This window comes from Lepidochelys kempii, chromosome 10 (genome assembly GCF_965140285.1).
Source record: "Lepidochelys kempii isolate rLepKem1 chromosome 10, rLepKem1.hap1, whole genome shotgun sequence".
Classification (NCBI taxonomy): Eukaryota; Metazoa; Chordata; order Testudines; family Cheloniidae; genus Lepidochelys; species Lepidochelys kempii.
This window is the reverse complement of record NC_136389.1, coordinates 70,760,831-70,786,235: the sequence shown is the minus strand read 5'-3', so window position 1 is coordinate 70,786,235 and position 25,405 is coordinate 70,760,831. Positions and strand designations below refer to the sequence as shown.

General features: G+C 47.2%; 2 protein-coding genes across 3 annotated transcripts; one reads left to right on the top strand and one right to left on the bottom strand.

The window, feature by feature from the left end:
- Positions 1-5,452: 5,452 nt before the first annotated feature.
- Positions 5,453-10,452, bottom strand: MRPL46 (mitochondrial ribosomal protein L46). Its single transcript, XM_073304177.1, has 4 exons — positions 10,204-10,452; positions 8,964-9,156; positions 6,971-7,144; positions 5,453-5,875 (listed from the first exon to the last, which is right to left on the bottom strand). The coding sequence occupies exons 1-4, from the start codon at positions 10,435-10,437 to the stop codon at positions 5,625-5,627; spliced, it is 852 nt and encodes a 283-aa protein (XP_073160278.1). The 5' UTR covers positions 10,438-10,452; the 3' UTR covers positions 5,453-5,624.
- A 66-nt stretch (positions 10,453-10,518) lies between these two features.
- On the top strand, positions 10,519-17,257 carry MRPS11 (mitochondrial ribosomal protein S11). Of its 2 annotated transcripts, none has more exons than XM_073304178.2 (6): positions 10,519-10,669; positions 12,156-12,275; positions 12,543-12,641; positions 13,881-14,010; positions 16,323-16,388; positions 16,899-17,257. In XM_073304178.2, the coding sequence occupies exons 1-6, from the start codon at positions 10,617-10,619 to the stop codon at positions 17,004-17,006; spliced, it is 576 nt and encodes a 191-aa protein (XP_073160279.1). In that variant the 5' UTR covers positions 10,519-10,616; the 3' UTR covers positions 17,007-17,257. The 2 variants fall into 2 exon arrangements, with proteins under 2 accessions (XP_073160279.1, XP_073160280.1); XM_073304179.2 differs by having other exon boundaries at positions 10,523-10,669; positions 12,194-12,275.
- Positions 17,258-25,405: the final 8,148 nt, after the last annotated feature.

Sequence of the window (25,405 nt, the reverse complement as noted above, 5' to 3'; positions counted from 1 at the left end):
GGCAAATGGAGGTGACCTTATCTTTGATGAGCCTGAGCTTAGGACTGTCCCTTGGAGAGGACTCTCCAGAATGATAACTGCCAACACTGAAAAATCACTTCTTTCTAAAAGTGCTATTTCACTCAAGCAATTTTCAGCAAAACCTTGACATGAAGCTCAGGGATTTCTGGAAGGGATCCTCTTCCCTTTCCTTAGCAAGTGAGCAGTAGCCTGAGAAAAACCTGGGCACAATGCAATCCTCCAATGAAGGGTCCTGGAATAAAAAATTGTGAATTTTCTCTCTGTCCCCTCCATGTCAGGTAGTCTTCACAATGGGACGTACAAAGCAGCAAACCATCCCTACAGAAGACAGAGGATTCTATTTATCCATGTAGGATTGAAAAGGAATTTAAAGATTACTGGGTCACTCTATTGCCTAACACTCTTCTACCAACCATTGTATCTGAACAATTCTCAGTGGTTAAGGAGGGGCAGGGAGATGTAAATGAAGCTTTTTAAGTCCACCTCTGAGATAAGGGGAGAACAGCCTCCACTGTCAAGTGTCTCTTTCTTACATAGTAGTACCTCAATTTTCCAACTGGACTTTGATGCAAATAGGTCCATCAACAGGATTCCAGCCTGGCCTGTGATACACCAAACAGTGAGATGGTCTAGGTCACATTCCTTTGTTTCTGTGCCAAGTTATACTCCATGTCTCCTCCTTGGACCTCAGCTCTTCCCCTCCCCCCACCACAAGACAGACAAGAATTCAGATATGTGCCCCTTACATGGGGTCTGGTATCTGTACTGATCACCAGCTTCTCTGGACCCAACACCAGACAGCTGTAAATAATATTAAGAAAGCATCTCTTGGTGAATTCAAGTAGTGGATTTGGACGAAGATGTTTACATACTGATCTGCTGCAATTGCTGTCTGGAAGCAAAGAAAGAATTGTGCTGGGTATCCACATGAAACCAGCTAGCCCAGGAGTTGAGAGGGATTTTAATCTTAAGAGAGGTGTGCTAATGTTTGGTGAACTATCTTCTTCCGTTTCTCTTCTGAAATAAATTTGGTCTTTGATAATTATTTAGTTTCTGGAGCTCTGAGCATGCTGTAATTGGCCCTACCACCTGTTCACTCAAAGCCCTGTTTCTGAAGGCTTTTACACAAGGCCCAGGAGCCATTGCTAGCATAAGATCATCCAGAGTAGGGTAGATATGTATCCCTTTCACTTGAAAGGAAGGTTGATGAAGCATTGGGCTGTATATCCATTTAGAAGTTGAGTCCAAAAGGGGACTGCTTTGTATTGAAAATGCTTCTTGTGGTAGCAGAACCCAAAAGTATCCCCGAGTGACTCTCCCCGTGCATACCTTCAGTATATCTCCTGGAGGTGTATTTTCATATTGCTGAGTTTGGGGGGTGATAATGCTGTAAGGACTGATTTCAGTATTTCTGCATGGAATATTGATCTCCTCCTGGATGAAAGACCCAAGATCTAAAATAGGCTGTGTGCTATTGTTTCTTTGTACAACAAAGAATCTTATGCCTTTTCCAAAATATGTCTCCCATGAAACTGGTTCTGTCATTGTAATGTGTAGGAAATGGACTTCTGCACCCTTCATCTTCAGATTCTACAAGGAGACTTGTTGTTACTAGTTTTGATTTATATTAATTCACTTTGGGGAAAGGATAAACTTTGGACAACAAATGAGCTCTATTGAATAACTTTCCCCGATTATCTCAAGTACCCATTTTCGTAAGTGGGTCACTCACACAGATAAGGGCCCATCATTAAGGTAATAGAGGGAGGGTTTGCCCAAACTTGGAAATCCAAAAAAATCACCAGAAGCTTATGGGGCTAGATGTTCCCCCCCCGCCACAAAAGAATCCCAGCCCGAGTCTTCCACCTCTCAGGAAAGGCTGTAACAGCTTCTTCCTCATGTGAAATCTAAGCTGGAGCCTAGAGGAGCAGAGAGGTTTCAAAGGGAACACCTGCTGAGATAAATCAGTTTGAAGATATTCTCACTGGAAGGAGAGTGGGACGTATTACTTTGTATATAGCCTCAACGACAGCTTTGTTGCTGTGCCCCCCACAGATGATATAAGTTCCTGTGGGAGCCCTGGAGGCTGAAAGGGGAAAGGAGGTAGGTCTATCTTCCAGGGAAAGGGATCTGAATCACCGCATCACCCTTTGCTCCCTGCTGCTGAGTCCAGGCTGAGCAGGGCCTGACCACACAGAATGAGGAGTGAGCTGGAGCCTCTCGAGATAAACAACTCATTGGTAGCAGAAAAGTCACAGGAGCTAGCATCTTTCCTGGCAGCAGAGGCCTTGCAGGTAAAACATCTTGTGGGAAGAGGGGATGCTTTGGAGCCTTCTCAGCACTGGGGATTCAGGCGGTTTCATGAAACTTTCCTGCTTGCAAGGCAAACTGTGGGAATAGGGATCCCATATGGGGGCGCTGAAAAGAAAGAAAGAAAGAAAAAAAAACAACTTGCCACTGATTCTGGCCTGGCTTCAGGGAAGGCAGCTTCCACGCAACCTGCTTGGGCATGGACCTCACCCACCCGCCAGCTTGGAGCTGGGTCCTGGAGAGCTGCTGTCCTTCAAAACCACCTCAGAGCCAACTGGAATTCTTTTTGTTCTGACAAACCTCAAAGCCAACGAAGAGAGAGACATTTAGTTAAAAGCCTTTGCAGGGTTTCTGAACGAGAGCTCTGGAGCGTGGAGGCGAGCTCCAACAGTCCTTCCTGAGGGGCAGCTCTGAGCCCAGGCTGAGAACAAAGATCTGGTCTGCCTCCAGTTGCCATGGAGACCGGGAACACCCCACTGTGAGGTGTGCCTGACAGGCCGGGGCCGAGAACAAACAGGTACTTAGCAGGGATGGAAAGAAGTGCCCATCTCCTCCTGCTGCAGACAGCTTTTAGCATCACAGCGGGCTGAAGTCCAACCCTTTGCCCCTTTCGGTGAAGCTGGAGTCACCAGACCTTGGCAAACTAAGCTCACAGACCCAGGGCACATTCTCTGCTTTTATTTAGTTTCTCTTTGCAGCCTGCTCTCCCTCTCCCTAATCTCTCTGCGATGGTTCAGCTCCCCACTGAGCCTCCCAGGGCAATCTAAGAAGAGAGGGGTTTTTATATAATTTATTACAAGCATTGAAATTCCCTTGCTTTAGAAAACAGAAGGCTGCATCTCTGACTGCTTATGGGTGATTAACAGCTTTAATTTGCAGCCTGCAGCTCAACAGTTCCCAAGGGGTTGACAAAATACATATTGCAATCTCCTGTTGGTCCCCTGAAGCCCTGACTCTCCCGAGATGATTCAGAACTGCTTTCTCCTCTCTCCCTGTGCCACTTGAGAAGGTTGTTGCTCCACAAAGTACAGTGAGCACCAGATCCATACCTAACCCAAAGTCGGCAAAGCTTTCAGTTAGAAAATGCCTTTGGAAATCAGACCATCAGTGGGGAGATGGGTAAGGCAGAGCCCCGCAAGCATGGGACAGTCTTCAAAAAAATCACCCCCCTACCCTGTAATCTGAAGTCACTGTAAATAACAGAGGCACTACCAAGTAAGGTTAGCAATTCTGGCCTAACAAGCTGTACGTAGGAATGGGGAGCCAGGAATTTCTAAATCCAGCTTGACAGAGACTGCCCTTGGATAAGTCATGTCCCCTCCATACCTTCTCCTATCCGTGAAGTGGCAACTCTAATGCTGAACTTCCTGATGGGACTGAGAAGATACTTGCTGGACAGTAGGTAAGGGCAGAGTGTAAGCAGCAGCTCTGCTTTCTGTGCTTCTAAGTCTGTCAGGCTTCACTCACACACTGGAGCAGTGGTTCTCAAGCTTTTTTTTTCCCCCCACGGACCACTTGAAAATTGCTGAGGGTCTCGGTGGACCACTTAATGATCTTTCCAAATGTTGTTTGTATCCTTAGCTAACTATTGTAAAGCGCTTTGGATAAAACCACTATATAAAAACCTTAATAAACTTTTTTTGTTCTACAAATAAAAACACACAACTCATTTTAATATCAGTAGTCTCACCTTTCTAATATGATGGATGTGCCCTCTCTTCCCCGCCGCAGCAGTCCCCGAGCTGGGGCTGGGAAGGAGGGCCGTCTCTCCCCGGAAGCCGCAGCCCTGGAGCTGGGGAAAGTCACCTCTTTCTCTGGCCGCCACAGCCCTGCACGTCCCAAATTTCCCCCACCCCCTTTTCTCACCCCACTGCCCCCTCCCACCTGCCCCCTATTCCAAGGCCACCACATCACCTTATATGTGTGTCTTCTCCAGGGTTCAGGCAGCTAATTAGTGGAGCCATGCCTGCACGGCTCCACTCATTAGGTGGGTGGCCCTTCATTCTCTCATGTGCGGCTGCCCAGGTGAGCACCTGAGAGGGAACTACCCATGGACCACCAGAATGGAGCTCGCGGACCACTGGTGGTCCACAGACCACAGTTTGAGAACCTCTGCACTAGAGGATTGCAATGGCGTCACAGAAGCCCTGTCAGAATGGTGACAGGAAAGCTACATGATGGTCTTTATGCTAAAGAAAGAGAGTTGTGTGGTACGTGGCCAACACACCACCTGCTGCTGCACCCTTACAAGGCCCGGGAGTGCCACAGACAGGGATGAAACAGCTGCATGTGACTTAAGCAGTTTGACTTTCATTGTGAATTTCCCATGCAGATAGAAACAGAAGAGAAGCCAAGTCCTCAGCTGTAGCACGAACATTTCCTGGGGCATGGCTCAGAGCATAAAGGTCAGATGCTCCACTTTGCTGAGAGGACAGTTTGTCTTCAGCCACCATATTGTGGCGGCCACTCAGACATACTTTCTAAAATTAATACACAGCACTGGCCTAGAACAGTTCTCCTTCGTTAGATAAATTACAGTGGCTGCCTCTGGAGAGGTCAAAGGACCCCCTGGCAGGTTAAAGAGGAGGATAGATGGGACTCAGCAGTGTGTACAATTTGCATCAACAGGGACCAGTGTGTTACTGAAGATGCTGCTTTCCCACGTTCCAGGCCAATGAAAGCTGAATTCCTTAGAGAAGCAGGTGGCTGCTATTCCCCCCACACACTGACAGGTGCGCCTCCTCCCCAGAGGGGCCACAATAACCCAGAAGGAGATTAAGGACTTAAAGGCTTGGACACAGAGTTTAAAAATGGGGAACTTTAAACATGGTCCTTTGCCAGGTTTCCCAATGCAACTAATTGGTAAATCCCCTTCTTACTCCTCTAACAGTGTCTCATCCCACCTAAGCAAGTAAAGGGAGCTCACTCACTGCTCCTTTTATTGAGGAACAGCTGCTAAAGGAAGAGTACAGCTTTTCAGAGAGACCATTTGAGCTTCAGGCTACTATGGGGATCCAGTGAAGAGAGGTACCACAGACCTAGGGAATGGCACAGCTGGGAGGGGGGAAAAGGAGAATCCTAGGGGCATTAAAGGGTGCAACATAAGCACAACACTCTTCACTTAGCAGAGGTTTTAATATTTTTTATTTGATACAGGCCTAGAGAAGAGGAACAGAAAACAAGGGGGAGGTTGGATCCTTCTTCAAATGCCACTCTCTGTACACAGAGGCAATGCACCTGTCTGAAGTTGTTTTTTGCGTCCTCCCCATTTGCTTGGAGCACAGCCCTGACTTTCACTGGTCCATCAAAAATCTGTTGACTTGTGTTAGGTAGTCCGGTTTCAAGTAATCCCCCAGCTCCCCCCTGCTGACCCACACGTAGTCTTCTTTCCTCTCTGCCTGGGGCAGATCACCGCTCTGGAGGAGAGCTTTGAAGAAGAATATTTTGGCCCCCACACTGCCCTCTGTCCTGAGAGCCCTGGGGAACTTGTACTTATAAAGCCCACATGGTGCATTCCCTAGGAATTTGGCCTGGATGCAATTTCCTGTGAGGTCCAAGGGTGTCCAGAGGGGAAAGAAAACAAAGCAAGAGATCAGGTCATACAATGACAGCAGCTGCCGCATCTAAGGGGTAACAGTGGGACAGTAAAGGACTCGTCATGCTTAGTTTTGGTTCAATTCTGTTATCTCTTTCTAGCAACAACACCCCCTCCCACAGGTCCACACTGTGCCATACCTCCCTCTTAGGGACCCTTTTTGGAGTCTCAATAACCCCACGCAAAGACTGGCCAGAGGTAGTGTGGTCCAGGGGATCATAAAATGCCCCCTCCCTTTGTCAGGATAACTGTGCGGCTTCCACAGTGCTCCCCTGCTGGGAAGCAAGAAGAGACCTGGCTGAGGATAGGCTTTACGTGCCAAGAAAGGCTGCTAATGGGCTGTGTGTGTGATGGAGACAGAAGCCCTTTCCCCGACAACAGGGTAAGTCTACACTTACGGTGGTGTGCAGAGTACAGACACCACACACACACCCCTTGCAGGGTATAAATGACAGGGTAGATGGTGAGGCATGGCTTTGATGAGTGGAGTGCCCTACATGCCTGAACTCCGGGTACGCACCCCACACAGGCTCTCTACATACTAAGCAGCACCTCCCCTGTCTATGCTGCTATTTTATTTTTTTTTTTTTGAAAAAAGCAGTTTCAGTGTCCCTCTGCATCTCCACTGCCGACGTCTCTCTCTGTGGTGCCTCTACTAAGTGTGGATGCAGCCTGCCTTTCACTGCCGCTGCATGTGTGGTACCTGTACTCTACATGCCGCTTTAAGTGTAGACATAGCTTGGGGCACCTAGTGCCCCCTGTCGAGAGCCTATACACTAGTAGCTGAGCTGGAATGTAGAGCAACTCTCCCTGCAATGGGCAATACCCCATGGCTTCTAAGCAACTTTACCCAGACACAACTCTCCTCAGAGACCCCACTGGGTTCAACCCACCCCATCTGCTACTACATGCCCTTTCTCTGGCCAATCCTAATGGAGTATAATGGGGCTCTACTAGTATGAGCTGATAATATCCCAGTAATGACACAAGAGAAAGAAATGAGGACAGGAAGGGGTGGCAGCAGCTGCACAGCAGATGACTTACCCGAGAGAGTAGCCAAAGCTCGCTCTGCAGTGCTTCGCAACGTCTCTCCAGCCTGCCACTCTGCTTGAGGAAGGAGCCACAACTCTTGGTTGCCAACTTTCTCTTTGACCAGAAGCATCAGGTTCCGATCCAGCTTCCTGTTCAAAGATGTCCGGTCATTGCGTTTATCAGCATCTGCCAAGAGAGAACAGATTCCAGAGACAGATAGGCTCCAAGTGGGATGGGGTCATCCAGTACCTAGCTCATCAGAGCCCATGCCTTCCTGTCTCTCAGACCCCTGACAACAAGGACACATGGAACAATTCCGAGTGATGCTTCTAGGTACAAATGCTCTCATCAGCTCTAGGAACTTTCTCCAGGGGTGGTCCAAGACTGTGGAATAAATTCCCCCAAGAAATAAGAAACATCACAAACCTCACTACTTTCCATTCCAAGTGCAAGGCACATTTCTTTGATATTGATTTTTCTAACATACACCCACAGTAATAGGTATATTTAATTAATAAATAATAATAATAATAAAAAAACCTACCAAAACAAGACATCTCCCCAATATGCGGTGGCAGTCAAAAACAGTGTGTTAGGAACCATTAGGAAAGAGATAGATAAAACAGAAAATATCATAATGCCACTATATAAACCCATGGTACATCTAGACCTTGAATATTCCATTCAGTTCTAGTCACCCCACCACAAAAAAGATATATTAGAAATGGAAAAGGTATAGAGAAGAGCAACAAAAGTGATTAGGGATATGGTAGCTTCCATACAAGCAGAAATTAAAAAGACTGGGACTGTTCATCTTAGAAAAGAGACAGCTAAGGGGGGATATGATAGAGGGTTATAAAATCATGAATGGTGTAGAGAAAGTGTATAAGGAAGTGTTATTTACCCCTTCACATAACACAAGGACTAGGGGGTCACCGGACAAAATTAATAGGCAGCAGGTTTTGTTGTTTTTGTTGTTTTTTAAAATCAAAGAAAGGAAGCACTTCTTCACACAATGCACAGTCAACCTATGGAACTCATTGCCATGAGATGTTGTGAAGGCCAAAAGTATAATGGGGTTAAAAAAAAATTAGGTAAATTCATGAAGGATAGGACCATCTTGGCAAATAGCCATTGATGGACAGGGACGCAAATCCATGCCCCGGGTGCCCCTAAACCTCCAGCTGCACGAAACTGGGACTACCCAAAAGGGTATAGAACACTCAAAATTGCACTGTTCTGTTCATTCCCTCTGAAGCATCTGGCACCGGCGACTGTCAGAAGACAGGATAATGGATTAGAACCACCATTGTTCTGACCCAGTATGGCCATTCTTATGTTCTCAAGACACTCCACTACACATGCTTCTCCCACTGGGTAGATGATATGAATATGATAGAAGTTAGTCGTGTTATTTAATGCAATTCTGGAAGGCACTCAGATACTATCGTGATGAGCAAAGTATAAGAACCTACATACAACAGAATAGGTGCCACCTGGGGATCTGGACAGAATCCATTGATTTTCAGTCATGTTTCATAAAGGTGAAAGCAGGACTGGACTTTAGATGCTCTTCTTTTTAAAAAAGACCATTTAAAGCAAGTAGTTGAAGTTTCTAGTTCAACTTAGTACCTAATAACTAATAGTCAATGATTATGCAGGACCTACATAAAAACAACACTAGTATTGTGTGCTCTTGTGAACTACAACTGGGAGTCAGGCTGGTCATGGTTTTTCTGATAAGGACAGAATAACTAGCCTCCATACTTTATCCTCTCTCAAAGGTTCTATGAGGAAAGGAACAGAACACAGCTCTTTTCACAGACCAGATAACTCCTCCTATAATAGCTGAAAGGAGTCATGGGAGTCCCATGGAAGCTCCCTCCTCCTGAAGGCTCAGCACCCTGCCTCACCTCCACTCCACTATACCAAAGTCAACCACGTTCAGATAGACCAGGGAGGCCCCACCCCTCTCCTGCTCAGCTGAGAGAACTTGGATCAGAACCTGTTATTCGTGGGCCAGCTTTGAACTGTTGGAATTTCTGTTCCCAGGCATCCTCCAGGTCTTGGGCCAACACAATAGCTTGCCCAGAGTCCGCTTCCTCATCCTGTATATTGTCTTTCATCTTCCGCAGCTGCTCCTCTTCTGCCAAGCGACGGATCTCATGGTCTGAAAAGTTGCTTTTCTCCACCTCTATCTGGAAAGAACACCATAGAGAATTGTCAAGTATCAGGAGCCCCACTATGGGTCACAGTTACTAGCGCTGTTATCCAAGGTCACACGTAGAGAATAAAGCAATTTTTTATTGCCACAAACAGGGCTTGCGTTTATTTCTTTGTGCTGGACAATAAGTCTCTGCCCAGAACATAATATGCTCTACCCCAAGAGGTTAAAGTTATACTGTGCAGAGATCACATCTAATATTGACGACATAAGGAGATGCTAGCCCACTGTAAATACAGTTATGTACTCACTACAAAAAATATGTTAGCACAATATTGTAGTCTGGAATCTAAATGCACATAAATCAGGAAATCCAAAAATTGAGGGTTTCACAGTAACATGGCCTCCATGTGACGTATAGCGGATATCCCCTTTGAGAACTACAGCCAGGCACTGGAGTCATTACTGCCTCAGAAGGGAGTGTTCTCTTCCCAACAAGTCACCCCCACCACTTGTGGGATCCCAGCTCCCACTAGCGCAGCCGGGGACATAGCATTCATGACTCAAAGGACATGCCTAGTGCGCCATCCACACCCCACACCATCCATACGCTAGAACGCTACTCATGGAAGCGGAGTCACAGTGCTTAGAGCAAGAAGGGGACACGCTGATTGAGCATCACAGCCCATGGAACCTCACCCAGCAACTCCTGCATCAAAGTGCTGAAACTCCTGGGGCACAGCCTGTGTCTTGCCCCAGTACAGTTACAAAGGGGCATTTTAACCCGGGTTTTAACTTTGTGCTTTACAAACTATTTGCATTTTAGACAGGGGACTTTTCCAGGTGGGTCCCAGCCCAGAGGCACAACAAACTGCTTTTCCTCAGGTCTGATACGCCTGAGCTTGACAAAGGGGAGGCAGCAGTCTCCTCCGGGGGAAACACAGCATGTGGCCTACACAGATCTGGACCAGCTCCAGTGCCGGGGGCGGGAGCGGCTCCGACTCCAGCCCCATCCCCAGGTACGCCGGGGGGTTTTCCTGCTCCCCGCCCCAGGAGGGTCGCCTCCCCCCAAACCCACTACCTGGTGCACCAGCTGCGCCATCTCCTCCTGCTCCGGGCTCAGGGCCTGCGTGATGCTCGGCGGCCTCTGCAGACACAGCGCACCCACGAGCCGCCACCGGGGCGCGGCCGCGGCGGCCAGCCAGCGAGGGCCAAGCGCCCACCGCCATGGCACCGCGGCACCGCACAGTGCCCGCTGCATGGGGGCCGCCATCTTTCCTCCCATAGGCCACAATGCACCGCACCACAGGGCCATCCGGGCGCCGCCATCTTTCCTCCCATAGGCCACAATGCACCGCACCACAGGGCCATCCGGGCGCCGCCATCTTTCCTCCCATAGGCCACAATGCACGACGCTGACCTTTCCCCTCTTCTGTCGGGTTGGGCCCTTGGCTCCTCGCTCTGGGGCCGGTCGGACGGCAGCGGGGAAGGGCCATGACCCGGGTGCCGGTGGTTGCCTGGCAGCGGTTCTTAGGGGCCGGACTGGGGTAACTGGAGCGGGGGCCGGCCAGGGCCTGTGCGGGGAGCGGAGCGGGCGGCCGGCCGGGGAGTTGCGGGGGGAGCGGGCGGCCCGGGCATTGGGCGTGAAGGGGGGAGCGGGCGGCCAGGGCCTGGGGAGTGGGGGGCGGAGCGGGCGGGCGGCCGGCAGGGCGTTGGGGTCCCAGCGCTGGGCTGACCGCAGCGCCCTGGGGGTGGTTTACAGACTGCAGCCGCCCTTCGCGTTGGGCTGCATTGTGGGTTCAGGCTGCCCCTGCCCCAAGCAGTGACTCCGCCAAAGGGGCGCTGTGGGGCTCCTTCGCTGTTCTCATCTTTCCTGATTCCGGAGCCAGATGGCGCAGAGCGCAAATGAAAACATTTGTTCTGCCCCCCCCCCCCCCCAAAACCCTGCGGACTCGGGCTAGCCTCCCTCTGGCTGGGTATGGTCACCGGTAATAAAGGTTCTGTTCCCCGGGGATACCTGTGCAATCACACCGTCTTCATGTTCTGCTCCTGTCTACAGGCTTTGGGCCCTGTCATTGCAACTCCGTTCACCCTTGTGTAGACGAAGCATGAGGTGCAATAGACAGAAACCGGTTCACTTTCCAACTAATGAAACATAGGTAGCTACTGAAGTCAGCAATTCTGATTGATACACACAGGGAAGGTCTCTGCTGGGTAGGAAGAGATTGTTTTGGGTAGAACTAGCTCAATTATTAAAACTACATATGTTTAACAAGCACCCTCCTTCCCAACTCCACCTGTAATAAGATCATACTGTGTGTTGTTGCTGCTGTTTCCATGTCAACAGATCAACTTGTGCAGAATCTAAGACCAATAGAGAAATCCAGGGCTTGAGGTTGAGGCTCTTAGGGTATAGCATAGGCTTGGCAGGAAATGATTGGGCAAGACTACTGTTTTATTGATGAACAGTCTTATTTTCAAACGTGCTCCCAGTTAAGTCTCTCTTCAGAATGGATGTTGTCTAATTTTGTTTGTATTTTGACAGAAACGTAAAATCCCCTCCTCTGTCCCACTAAAAGGATTATAACAAAATACCTTTCAGTGCTCATTTCAGTGTTTGTTTGCTTTTGCTCCTCCCTAGCTCCTGGCCAGTGAACTTAGCCTAGTCCCTTTCCATTTCTGTTTCTTGTGCACTGCCAGCATGCTGTCTGAGTTTATTTTTATTGTGAAAACAGTCCTCAGTTTTGCCCAACTGTTTGTTTTTATAAAAAACTGGAATGTGGACACCTGACAATGTCCCTTTGAAAAAGTGATGTTCCTGGGGTGGTTACTACTTGATTCCTCAAGGTGACTGGGGAACCGTGAGGGTGATGTTGACTGCTTGAGATAGTCCTACAGTTAGCAAATAGCTTTGGTTGTTTCCTGTGCGAAAATATACTATGGGAGGTCTTATGTGAGGTGGCAAAAGATAATGTAAAAGACTATTGTGTAGCTGTGAAATCCTAATCTATTTCTCCCACTTCTTTCACCTAGTGGTTACAATGTTGCATTGTGTCGTGACATACACACAGGTTTCCAGAGGTTGCAGGAACAAATGGAGAATACCAGTGTTGCACCTGAGGTGACAGCAAACCAAAGCAAGAGTGACTTCAGGTGAGGCATCCTGTATGGCTCCAAACCAAGCTGTGGTGTAAAGTCTCTTCATCTGTCTCCCATCAGGGGGGTGAATCACCTCAAGCATCTTTCAGGAAAGTAAGGGAAACAAGTGACGTGAAACAATCGCAAACACAGTTTATATAAGAAGTTCTGAGCTTCGTTTGGCAGCATTTAATCCACATTTTTCCTAAATTCCAAGACTGTATTAAAAATTACCATTGCGTGATATTGCAAGTATTTGATTCCTCTTATTTTACTTTTCAGCCTTTTCCCCCCAGTACCAGGACAAGGAAGTTCCTTAACTTGGGGTGGAAAGAAATATGAAGATATCCCAATAGCTCACATCAAAGCTACGTACAACAAGTAAGACACAAACTTCTTGGTATACAGGTCCCATGTAAAAGGGCCTGCAGCAGTACCGCTTTATGCTGAGAACACCCAAGCTAAGCAACTGGGCCCTGATCTTGGCTAGATGGGAGGTCTCTATGGAAAAGGCTGGGAAGTAGTGTTGGAAGTAGTGACTCAGGAGACAGCACTCTTTCTTATGAGTCAGTACTGAAGCAATAGTTCAGTGCAGTGCTGGAGGTGCCAACTGTAATGGGAAATGTAAGACCAAGGCCATTAACACATAGTGCCTTTCACAAGAGTAAAGCTGTTGATCGCATGTTTTGACCAAATTCAGGTATGGGTAATTACATCTTGTCCCCCCTATATTCCACAGGCAGTTTTAACAGGATACAGGAATCTGATCATTTCCTGTCCTACATTGTTGCAATATTGCTGTTCAGCTGTTGAACAGCTGCCGTGTTGTTCACCAGAGGTGGTTGCATTTCAGTGGTGTCCCCCAATGAGACATAATTTATAATTCTGTGAAGGTCTCTGAAGCTTAACAAAGGTGTTCTGTACATTTTAAAATAAGCAGAGGTGGTGAATCATATGCAGTGGGAAAGTGGGTCTGGAAATTTGAGCAATTTCTGGCAGGTGTATATTACCCCAAAAGACAGTACTCTCTCATTCTGCCACTCTAGCATCACCCTTAAGACAAACCAGGGCTGCTGCAGAGCCTTCTATTGTTGCCTAGAGCAGTGGCTTTCAACCTTTCCAAACTACTGTACCCTTTTCAGGAGTTTGATTTGTCTTGTGTACCTGCAAGATTCTCCTTGCTTAAAAACTACTTGCTCACACACTCAGGCATAAAAATACAAAAGCGTCCCAGTACATTATTACTGAAAAATTGCTAACTTTCTCATTTTTACCATATAATTATAACATTAATCAATGAGAATATAAATATTGTACTTACATTTCAATGTATAGTCTATAGACCAGTATAAACGAGTCATTGTCTGTTTAAAATTGTAGTTTGTACTGACTTCGCTAGCCTTTATATAGTCTGTTGTAAAACTAGGCAAATATCTAGATGAGTTGATGTACCCCCTGGAAGACCTCTGCGTATCCCTGGTTGAGAACCACTGGCCTAGAGTGCAGTAGTGTAGAGGTATTGGGTGGGGCCTTCTGGGTGGCCTTGAAGATAATCAGAGCAAGAAAAGATTGGAGAATTACTTTCTTATGGCTTCCTACCCCCCTTTTTCTCATCCCCAGCACCCACATCCAGGTCATCAGTCCTGAGAACTTGCCATTTGCCCATACGTCCTGTGGCACAGAAGGATTCAGAAATGCCAAGAAGGCCACTGCCATTGCAGCACAGACTGCAGGCATTGCTGCAGCAGCGGTGAGTCTGGCCTGGTCACTCTGCTTGTTGAGGCTAATCTTGCTGAGTTCGGAGGAGGTGTGCTAGTAGTGCAGTGATTGCCAACAGAATGCATTTGTGGATGGGCTCTGAAGTTCTGCTTCCTTCTCCCATTTCTGTCTTCTGTTGGAGGAGAGAAGTAGAGTCTGCCAGTTCCTGTGTGTCTGAGCAGTACACCCCATTTACACATTGCTGCCCTTGTTTCCTTTGAGTGGGGGGCCATGATGAGCATCTCAGCCTGGATAAACTGTATGTGAAATGGGAGCTTTAAATGAAAATGTGGTGGCTTTAGTGGCCTGTAATGGAGAAATGTAAGTTACTTCCTATCCTTTTTTGGCTCCAGTTTGGACAGTGTTGTAGTTTAAACCATTGGTCTAAATGTTAAGCAGCACATTTCATTTGACTATTAAGCCCAGATGGAAACAGGTTACTCAGCTGTGACTTTCCTTCCACATATCGATGCTGTCATAAGCAGTGTCACTCATTGGTAAAATGGCAGTTGCTGTTGTGAGAGACAGAGCTTCCATTTCAGTTATAAGCTTATCCAGGGTAAGAAATTCTTGTTACCTTGTGCAGAGCTGTGGCCCTGCCTTGAGAGTAGCTTTTGCTCAGATGGTCTCACTTGAAACATGGACCATTTATTTTCAAAAGCCAAATAAGGGGAAATGAAATCTAGGCACAAACCGAGCAGGTGTGAGGGGCAGGAAGGAATTGCTGTGTTTAGAATTATTCCATGAGCAGCACCGCATAGTTGGCCTGGTGAAGTCTCAGCTGTAAGCTGCTGTTGGAGGCAGAATATCACACCAAAGATCTGAGCCATTCTGGTAACCCTTCATTCCTAAAAGAGCATGGTCAGACTTTGAGAATATGACACAGTTGCACTTTCAGTTATCAGTTTCACACAAGAGTTTAATATCTGGTCCTGTGGATCTAGTGTAAGTATTTCTAAAAGAACCGAATTTTGTGTGTGATGTGTGGGGGAAGATGAGACTGCTTGTGTCCCAGACTCCAGCACTGCAGAATGGGGCGCAGTGAGAATGAAAACCTAAAGTATCCCCATTCTGAACTGGATAGAACTCACTCTAGTTAACCCTTTAGCCTCTGGAGTTTTTCTTTCCTATTGTGGGAAGAACAACATGTTGCGATTGGTTTAGATGAATAAGAACCATTTCCAGCACTAATCTTATGCATCGGGGACTGATTCTTAGAATACAGGTGCAGTGCTGTACTGTTACCCCTCACAAACAGCCAGTGTCAGAAATTAGCCTCTATCCCTGTAATCCTGGGGCCTGGTCAGTACTGGGAACAAACATTGGCATAGTTCTCAAGTGTGAAAAATCTACACCCAAGAGATGTAGCTATGCCATTGGAACTCCCAATGTAAATGGTACTAGTTAGGGTGATCAGACAGCAAATGTGAAAAATCGGGACAGGAGGTGGGGGGTAATAGGAGCCTATATCAGAAAAAGACCCAAAAATCAGGACTGTCCCTATAAAATCTGGACATCTGGTCACCCTAGTGCTAATTCACAGAAGAATTCTTCTGTCAATCCAGTTTCTGCCTCTCAGGGAGGTAGATTATCTACACCAATGGGAGAACCCCATCAGTCTACACTAGGAAATTAAGTCAGTATAACTCTGTTGCTAAGGGGTGTGAAAAATCCACACCCCGAACAATGCAGTTAAACCAACCTAACCTGAGTAGGTGGAGTACCTACACCAATGGGAGAAGCCCTCCGGTCGGCGTAGGTAGTGTTTTAACTGAAGTGCTTCAGTGCAGCTGCAGTACTTTAAGTGTAGACAAGCCCTGAAACTCTGCGGCTGTAGCATTTTAAAGTGTAAACATGTCCCCAGACAACTTTTAACATGCACCATCAGGGAGGGTTAGAGATCTCCACTAGGTGGTAGTGCTGCGCCACATTAGGAGAAACCGGTAAGGTTTGTTGATTTGAAGTTCTTTTAGGCCCTCCCTAATTTGGTCACCTACTAGCCTTAAAAGGACACAACATCTGCTGCCTCAACTCATGACCCAAGACAGCTTCCCTTCTCAGCTCCCCTTTCCTCTTTGTACATAATGTTGTGTTAAATCTGTCCCCGGCCACGCATTTCCTATCTTTCCCCAAATCCCTGGCTTTATCCAAATGATCTCCATGTTTATCTCCCAGGAACCATTCTTGATTCCATTTTCCTTTCTATCTGAAGAAGCTTGTGAGAGTGGATGAAAGGGATTAATCCAGAGAGATACCTTTTGACCTGCCTGCCTTTCATCACTAAAAGCTCTTTTTTCCTCACAGAAAGCCTGCGGGAAGGGTGTGTCCCACGTGCGAGTGGTGGTGAAAGGTCTGGGCCCTGGGCGTATGGTAAGTGCCTAAGATTCCTCTTCACTGGCATGAGCCCTCACCTATTTGTTCCTTTCTCTGAGGGCTGCAGGGTTTTTTATTCAGGCCTACAGAATTATGTTGCCTGTTAACCTGCTTTTCTGAAACTGATATGAAGGACAGAGGTGCTGGAGGGAATTTACTGTTTTGTCACCCCAAAGCATTAATCACAAAAAGAAAAAAAAAATGTCCTCCTGGTGAGATCCTAGAATAATTTTGTATAAGGGCCTGAGTGAAAGCCAAATTGTTTACGTCACTTCAAACTAGAGTAGCAAAACAATGGAGAATACATTGTAAGAAACAATCCTGCCCTAGCCAGGAGGAATGGACCATCTGGGACCAAACAGGGCTTCCTGATAGTTAAGACTATTCCAAAGAGATCGCCCTGTTCCAGATTGCCTCCTCAAAGATACCTTTCACTTTTCTGCCGGTCTGTGCTGATGGTGTAATAGTGCAGCATGCAGTCTAATGTCCATTCTCTTGCTCTTTCAGTCTGCCATCAAGGGGTTGACCATGGGGGGTTTGGAGGTCATCTCCATCACAGACAATACCCCAATTCCACACAACGGCTGCCGTCCTCGGAAGGCACGAAGACTTTGAGAGGGGAGTGGAAGGGAGACACCATGTACAGTATCAGCTTGGTGCCCTGTGAACTAGTTTTGAATTTTGTCTTTGATGGATCTTGGCAGGACGTGTTCCTTGGAAGCCTTTCCTAGGAGAAACTTAGAGGATGGACACAACCCTGGTCTTTAGCCTAGTGGTTGAAGCGAGCCTGTATTTACTTTCTGAGTAGGAAGCATTGTCTGTAAAGTTAATAAATAAAATGTTTTAGTCTTTGTGATGGCCATGTCTACTTGGAAGCATTTTGGATTATTCTCTCAACTGCTGTTTTCCTCCTGTCACTGCTATATGTGGCTCTTGACAAATCCAGGTGCTGCTACTCTTGTCATTAGGAAGGGACCCTCTTGCAATGACTGGCAGATTTTTCTCATCTCCCTTTTATCCAAACACAGAGATTTGGAAGCTGGAAGTGGAGAACCTCTTCTCTCCATCTAGCTTACAAAGCGTGGTGTTCCCACCAGAGCCCAGTACTGCTATGTGAGAGGGGTGCAGAACAGCCAGCTCCTCTAGTTGCGCTGAGTGGAGGAGTCTGAAGTCATTGCTGCTGTAGGTTTGTTTTGTTGCTTCATTTTGCCTTTGCTGCAGTTGGCTTATTGGTGGTATTTACTAATAGAAAACCCCAGTTCTACTGAAGCAGGAATCTTGCCAGCTTTGATCTACGGCATCATTGCTGTGCCTGTGCCAACTCCATCCATAGCTAGCACTGTGAAATGCACATACAGTCGCTGGTACATTTTTCCCCACCTATTTCTGCATGCAGTATTTTCAGTCCTCTCTCATGCCAACTGCACCTGCTGTGCCAGGGTTCAAAGGGAGAGGGTAAGTAGGGGATTAGGAGGCCTGAGGAACAACCAAATGCTGCCCAAGAAATTTAAAATGCTAGGTCAGGCCAATGCTGCCCTTGGCTAGAGGCAGGACCTATCTGCCTGGAATGTACCTGCTATTTGCTGCCACCTATTTCAGCTCCACCTAAGGAGAGTCTCGTAGGCTAAAACAATAAGGAGTCTTCCACTCCATGCATCTGATGAAGTGGGTGTTAGCCCACGAAAGCTTATGCCCAAATAAATGTGTTAGTCTCTAAGGTGCCACAAAGATTCCTCGTTGTTTTTGCTGATACAGACTAACAGGGCTACCACTCTGAAACCTGTCGTAGGCTATGGGCACTCGGGAGTGTGAAAGAGAGGTGGTAACTCTAGCAACTGAGGAAGGTGTCTCTTCCTGGCTGAGGGAAGTTTGCTCCAGGAGGAGACCAAGAGGAACAGAAAGAAGCATTGGTTACATATCCCAAACACTGGGCAAGTACTTCCTCTATCAGGGATGTTAATGAGCACAGATTCTCCTTTGGTCTATCTGCCAGGTCTAGCACAAATCCAGGCTTCTCTGTTCCATTATTTCTCTTTTCTTTTGCTTCCTCTTTAGTTTCTCAAACAGTGTAATTAGCTATTCTCTTCCCCTTTAAAGAGAGAGGGTGCCATAGCAACACGGCAATGTTTAACTCATTCATGGCTTTGTGAGATGTGCAGAAAGCTAATGAAATCAGGCTGTTTAGAGGAGCCTACCCAGCTAAATTTAACCAATGACAAAACAAGGCTTAAATGACTCCTCCTACCTCATTCCAGCTCTGTGTATGTGAATTTGGGCAGAGGGGAAGTTGTTTTAAAGTAGGGGGAAGTCCCTTTACAATTCACAAGACTGCAGGATGGGGAAGAGAAGCTTTTTCCTATAGCAGGGTCCCCACTGATTTGATTTAATCACTCAAAAAGTTGAGAGCTTTCCCCCAACCCCAGGAAAGGGGTTTCTGGGCTTCTGCTGACTTCCAAACACTGTCCAGGAGGAGATGCTGGGTCAGTTGTAGACTCTACAGAAAAATATTAACCACATGCTTCATTAATGGCCAGGGAGAGTGTACATGGAGATGTGGGTAAAGCTTGATCATCTTTAGTGCTGGGTTCAGCAAGTAGTCGTGTGTATCCCACACATACTTAACAAGTAGCAGTATCCCAGAATATGTGTATTCACTATCCAGCAAAAAAAATGGCATAGTTCTAAACAGGTGCATGTCTGAGCATTGCTGAACAGACACAGACTTTTATGAAGATGATGATATATGTTTTCTGGAGCAATCTAAATATTCACTCTTGAATACAAGTAGCTTATGTGCTGCTCAATCCAATGGTACTGTGAGCACCAGTGGGGCAGCAAGAAGTGCTTCTAAGTGTAAATGGTACAAGGGAGTGAAAAAATAAGTGCTGTGGGGAGGTCTTGTTTTTTTTGAGTCACACGCTCATCACCTATACCCTCTGTAGGTCCAGGCCAAATCTAGAGTAAAGCTTGGCCTTTCCCCCTCTCTTAGCAATTATGAAGACGGGGCTTTTAACACTGTTGGTTCCTCAGCATTTGTAAAAGATACATGAAGCCAACAAACTCTTTGCACTGTATGTGCAGTAAAGAAGTTTCTCATCTCTTCTCTGCTGTTCTGTCTCGCCCCATTGCCTATCTCTGTCTTTTCCTATCCTATATTGATGTTTGCCTAGCTCTCTCTTAGAATCCCTGTGTACCTGGCCAGAAGTACCTGGCATTACCTTTCCATCTGTTCATTAGCTGGCCATATAGAACATCTTGACATGTTTGTTTCTCTTCCAGTCCCCCAGCTCAGCATAATCTTCATGGGCTTGCAAACACAATGTGTCAACTACAGAGCTTGTTTGTGAATTCAAATCCACCACATCCACCTCCTTTCTCTCTTTGACTTCACTGCTGAAAAATGGACAATCTGAGGCCAGGCCAATCGCTCATAAAGTGTGAGTGGAAGAGCACGGGAGCCTTGACTCTGCTGCAGCTTTAACCCTCTTTGTTCTGCAAAGCTTAGGCCCGTGCTGCAACTTTTAGCCTTGGGGAAGAGCAGAATTGCCTCCAAACTGGACTCTTACACCCCTTGTGTGGGACAGTTACCTTCACACACTGTGCTGCAGATGAAAATCTGCTGCAGATCTTTTAGGGCCGTGTGCTCAGTTGTGCTTTTTGGGTACGAATGGACCTCAAGAGCACTTAATTACAGGATTTCTTTACAATTCCATTTCAACCGTTAATTAAAACCCGATTTGAGTCAGCCACCAGGATTTACAAGTTTTAATTGCTTTCCCTGGTGCTTGGGTGATGTACAGTTCCATGCTGGCTTGCTTAGCTGCTGTTCCTCCCTGCGCAGCACCATTTGGTCCTAGTAATTTTGTTCTGGTCAGACTCTTCAGCCCCTGTTTGACTTCTCTCCTCTCAGGAGTTCTCTGTTTGCCCTGGCACTCACTTGGCATAGGGAGGCTTCTCGCTTCCTTGCTTTGATAACTCTCTGCCTACCATTGTAGCTTTCACTTCATGACTCAAGGCTGCAGTCCTTTCTTGCAAAAAAAAAAAAGTGATGATTGTGGCACTCCTGCTTCGGGCCCCCTTGCTATAGCCCAGTGCCAAGGGCATTCAGCTTGAAGGTGGGAGACATGAGTTCATGCTTCTGAATCAGGTAGAATGGGGATTTGAACCCAGGGCTCCGACATAAGCGGTGAGTGCCCTAATCCCTGGGCTATAGAACAAAAAGGGGCACCATCACCTTTTTTGATGTAAAAGCACACTTAGTGGATCAGGCAAGACAGGAACAGGGAAATGACTAGTTTGTCAATCCCACTTGGGCTCAGCGTGAGCCTGGCATGAAGCAGCTCGGTAATGTCAAGTATGAGACCGCTTTCTGCGTGCTCGCTAGCGGGAATTTAGGTTGGACCCAAGTGCCAAAGTCTTCCTTGTGCATCTGTGTTTGGTGCTTTGAACAAAAGCCACAAAAACTCATCCCTCACAGTGCACTGCTGTATGTGGGGGAACCCCCTTCCTAGTTCCTGCACCAAGCAGTTTCCACCCTGGAGCTGGAGCAATGGTCATCATTGTTTGCTCAACCAGTGATTCACTATTTCCTTTGTAGCTGAGCTGTAAATGGTTGTTGGTGACAAGTCCGGTGCCCAATTCCTTTGCATGTTTCAGTTGAACCATTAATCCATTAACCAAGTGCAAGTGAGGAAGAGAAGAGGGCAGAGCTTCCACTGCCAATAAACTGCAGTAGCTGGGGTGGTTTACTTCAGCCCAATGTGTGCCTGTGGTAGGGCTTTGCCTTAGTTTTCCCTCACTGCCCCTAGGGGGAAATGTTTGTAACCAGAAATCATCCTCAGGAGCACTGCAGTGGAATTACACTCCCTTACATTGGCAAAGTGGTAGTGGGCCAAAATCATGCTCAGTTATAGAGGGTAAATCAAATTAACTCCATGATTGGACATTCCTAACTACGAAGCCTTATGAACTCCCCTAAAGGGTGGAGGGGATCCAACTGAGGTCATGATTCTGCTCTTCCTGTGCACTGAGACTTTGGCATAAATAGAGGTATTCTCCAGTCTGCAAAACAAATCATTGATACCAACCCAGCTCAAGCCTCTTTACCTTGGCCATCTCTCTTCCTTTCCTAGTTACCTCTCCAGGTTCTTAGCATGCAACCTCTCAGGCCAAATTAGGTCAAGGGTCTTCAGATTGTTTTCTTGCTTTCATAATGCTCTCTACTCCCCAGGAAGAGGCTCAGGCATTAATTGGCACTCAACAGCAGTGAGTGCTTGGAGGTTTTGCTTTTCAGCTAGCTAATGGCATCCAAGTTCCTGAGATAATGGTGGGGGTAGGCAGCACATTTCACTTGGGGAGGGGGTACCAGGAGAAGTAGGCAGACAGTGGCTCTTTTCCTTTTGCTGATCAAGCTCCTGCTGGGCAGCTAAACAACAGCTGGTGAGAAAACTGAGCACCAGTGTAGGAGGAAGCATTGTGTTCTCAGCCTTCCTGTAAAAGCAGTGGCAAAGCTCTCCTGTCCCACTGACCCACCCCCCTCCCTTTTGTTTCTCAGATGCTCATGATCCTTCCCTCACTGGGCCCCACATCTGCTGAGTGCTGGAGAGTCTACATGGGCTCCTATCTGAACTGAAATCTTGCACCAGCTGGAAAGCCCCAGTAACTCTTCCCCTATGCCCAAGCCAAGTGAGGCTGTTCCTGGGAGTAGCTAATGTAGTCAGTTTAGAGCTACTGTGAAGAAGTGAGCTGTAGCTCACGAAAGCTTATGCTCTAATAAATTGGTTAGTCTCTAAGGTGCCACAAGTCCTCCTTTTCTTTTTGTTCTAGAGGAAGTAGGCAGAGCAAACACATGGGGCAGGGGACTGAATGCTAAGCAAAGATGAAGGGAATGAAACAGGAGCAGCTCAAGAAGAGAGAAGTCTTGGATCAAAGTACAGAAACTGGTTGGTTATATTCTGCCATAATTATCCAAATCTTCTCCCGTGCTGAGCCTCCAGCTCAGTCTAGAGACGTCCGTGTTACCAAAAGCGTCTGGCAGTATGAACAGGGACCACTGCAGCAGTAACTGTATTCTAAGGACTTACAGCTATTCAAGGAGGACTTGTGGCACCTTAGAGACTAATTAATTTATTTGTGCATATAAATTCATTTGAGTCATTCAGTCTGACTGAATGCATCCGATGAAGTGAGCTGTAGCTCATGAAAGCTTATGCTCAAATAAATTAGTTAGTCTCTAAGGTGCCACAAGTCCTCCTTTTCTTTTTGCGGATACAGACTAACACAGCTGCTACTCTGACAGCTATTCACATGACTCATTCCCCTTCCCTAGCAGGGAAGAACCCTGCTTTCCCAAATCTCATCCTCTCCCAATACCCAAAAAAGCAGCTGAGTTTCCATGTATCCCTGACATTTGCATGAAGTGACATGGGGAGTATTCACTTAGCTGCCTTTAATACTGGCCTGACAATCCCCTTGGGCATTGACTCCCAACTTGCTCCTCTTTAGTAAATTTTAATTTCTCTATGTGGAAATGACACCCCTCAAAAAACTTTCCTTTCCCTCCCGCTCTGGTTCTGAAATGCTCCATGGGTCTGGCCATAGGGAAGTTCCAAGGGTATGTCCATGAGGCTCTCTCTGCTATGCACAGATCCCTTCTTTAGAGCTAGGTAAAATCAGAGCAAGTTTAGGACCTGTAATATCTCACCAGTTAGGATTCTGATTGGCAAAGCCAAAGTGAAAAACAGGAATGGCCTGGGTTCATGTTCTATATTTGTCCAAAACCATTTGGATAACAGTTTCACTACTGGTCCATTTTAATCATGCGTCCTTGTTTCCTCCACTAACTACCATGTCCAAGAACAGGTTGCATTTCCTACAGCAGACTGGACTCAGTGTCGCATAAGAAAAACAGAGCTGAGCAAGAGCCACGCTCACAGCCCTCCTAATCGGTCCCTCTGGCAGGTCACAGGCTGAAGTGTTGAAAGATTATTCTAATCTCTTCCCATTCCTGCCTTGAGGCAAGCAACTTTCTCCAGTAATTGTCAGGAATAGCCCTCATGCCACCCATTGCACAGACCTGGACTCTGGCCTTCATTTGCTCCTGCAGGGTCCATCACAGAAGCAGATGACGGATTAACTGAGCAGTCAGGACCACACTCTGCCCAAAAAAGTCTAGAAAACAAGAGTCAGACTAACCTCCAGTGTCAGCCCCCAATGCATTTCTCCTTATTCCAGGGAGGAAGGGGGAATATCAGGTGCAGCTTCTCTCCCTACTCCTCCCTCCAACAGTCTTTGTTGCACCCAACATGCATCAAAATGCTTCATCATTGTGGATGTTGGTAAAGAGTCTGTTTAATGCCAACAATGAGAGCCACGCTGATATTGTCCATTTACCCACTGAACCGTAGCCAGCTGGACAGCTGCAAACAAAGCTCCCTTTCCAATGGGCCTGACCAGCAGCAGCCAGTCCATCTTTTCCCTCTGCTGAGATTGCCACCCTGTGTGCTGGTGTTTGGTGTGATACAGGCACCTCTGCAGCAGGAAGTGAATATTGTCACGCTCAACTCATTCCTCAGATGTCAATGAAGGACCACTGGAGGGTAGCGATAAGCACAGCTGGGTTTAAACAGGCCCTGTAGAAGAGAAATGCTTCCAGCACCCTGCTTCTGGGCCAGCCAGGCCCTCATATAGATGCCTCTTTAACTTCAAACCTATTTTGGAAGGAGCAGGTGCAGGCAGAATAGGGATTTTATTCTCCAAAATGTTGGGTGGGAAGAGCGGGGAGGGCTAGACAAGAGATTCACAGCAGTCAGTGTGGGTATACAGAATTGCAGCTTTAAAAGAAAATAGTCTCTTGGCCCTAGGCTATAGCTAGCTTTAAAAAGTACTTTCAGTCCTTCAGGTCAGTTTCACCTTTCCCTTAATCAGCACACGATGAGCCGAGAGAGACAACGAACTAGATGAGGGGTTGGAAAGCAGAGCTGTTTGGCTGCCAAGCGCTACTTTCCTTCTCCCTCCCAACAGGCACACATTTTAGCCAAAAAATGGAATTAATGCCCATGCCTGTCCCTTGCTTTTATCAGTGCTCTGCACGCACTGGCTGGGAGAGAGACAGTGCCCAGCTATCTCTACCAATAACAGCATGTCTAACTTGGTTGGACGCTGGACTCAGCCTCTAGCTAGAAAATGGAATAAGCAGCACTGAAAACCTTCCCTCGGGGTAGGAAAGAAAATGAGAAAGAGGGACCAAGAGTGTGAGCATGGGGCCTACCCTGCAGGTGACACTAGCTACTAACCCCCTCGTAGAAAGTATTGGCATGAGCATAGTCCCAGTAGCAGTTTTTTGGCCATTGTGAACAGAGTTGTTGTAAGAGCCTGCTCCGGGGTTGTCTCCAGGGCTGGCAAGCACCATTCTCAGGAGATGTCCTTGCGCCGGTTGCTCTGAGTAGCAGGTTCATTTGACCCTGCTGTCATCTAGCTCAGGCTGCTGCATCCCACCCTGGGGAGGCTTAATGAGGACGGGGGCCTTGCCCAGACACTGGGCCAAAGGGTGGGAAATGACCTCGGCCACGTGCAGAGTAGCTATGTGCGCTGCTGCATCCTCCCCCCCTGAGCAGGAGAGCCCAGGCTGTTTGCTGGCTGCTCTTTCTTCTCCAAGCGGCTGTTTTAACTGGGTTTTGTTGCCCTGAGCCGAGGACGTTGCCATGTTGATAGCTGCTTTTGCCGCCTGTCTCTTCTGGTTGTCATGGTTACAGTGATTAGTAAGAGCTCAATCCTGAGATGGGGGAGGGGGAAAAGCTGCATCTCCCCATGTGCTCTCCAAGGGCAGCAGGTACATCTAATCCCAGCATTGCTCCGGCTTACGCCTTTGACAAGCATCAAGGAGCTATCAAATGACCAGCTCCAAGACTGCGATAGTTGCTCGGAGAGGATGCAGTACTCAGCCAGCTACTCCTATTAACACTCTAAATCAAATCTGACCAGAACTGGCAGACAGGTGTCTCTGGAGATGGCTG

Coding starts and splice junctions, on each gene's coding strand:
- MRPS11 (XM_073304178.2), top strand. CDS start 10,617: ATGACCCGGGTGCCGGTGGTTGCCTGGCAGCGGTTCTTAGGGGCCGGA. Junction 10,670..12,155: donor TTCTTAGGGGCCGGACTGGG/GTAACTGGAGCG, acceptor TCTTTCACCTAG/TGGTTACAATGTTGCATTGT. Junction 14,011..16,322: donor CAGGCATTGCTGCAGCAGCG/GTGAGTCTGGCC, acceptor TTTTCCTCACAG/AAAGCCTGCGGGAAGGGTGT.
- MRPL46 (XM_073304177.1), bottom strand. CDS start 10,437: ATGGCCCTGTGGTGCGGTGCATTGTGGCCTATGGGAGGAAAGATGGCG. Junction 7,145..8,963: donor AGCTGGCCCACGAATAACAG/GTTCTGATCCAA, acceptor CTCTCTTGGCAG/ATGCTGATAAACGCAATGAC. Junction 5,876..6,970: donor AGCTTTGGCTACTCTCTCGG/GTAAGTCATCTG, acceptor TGGACCTCACAG/GAAATTGCATCCAGGCCAAA.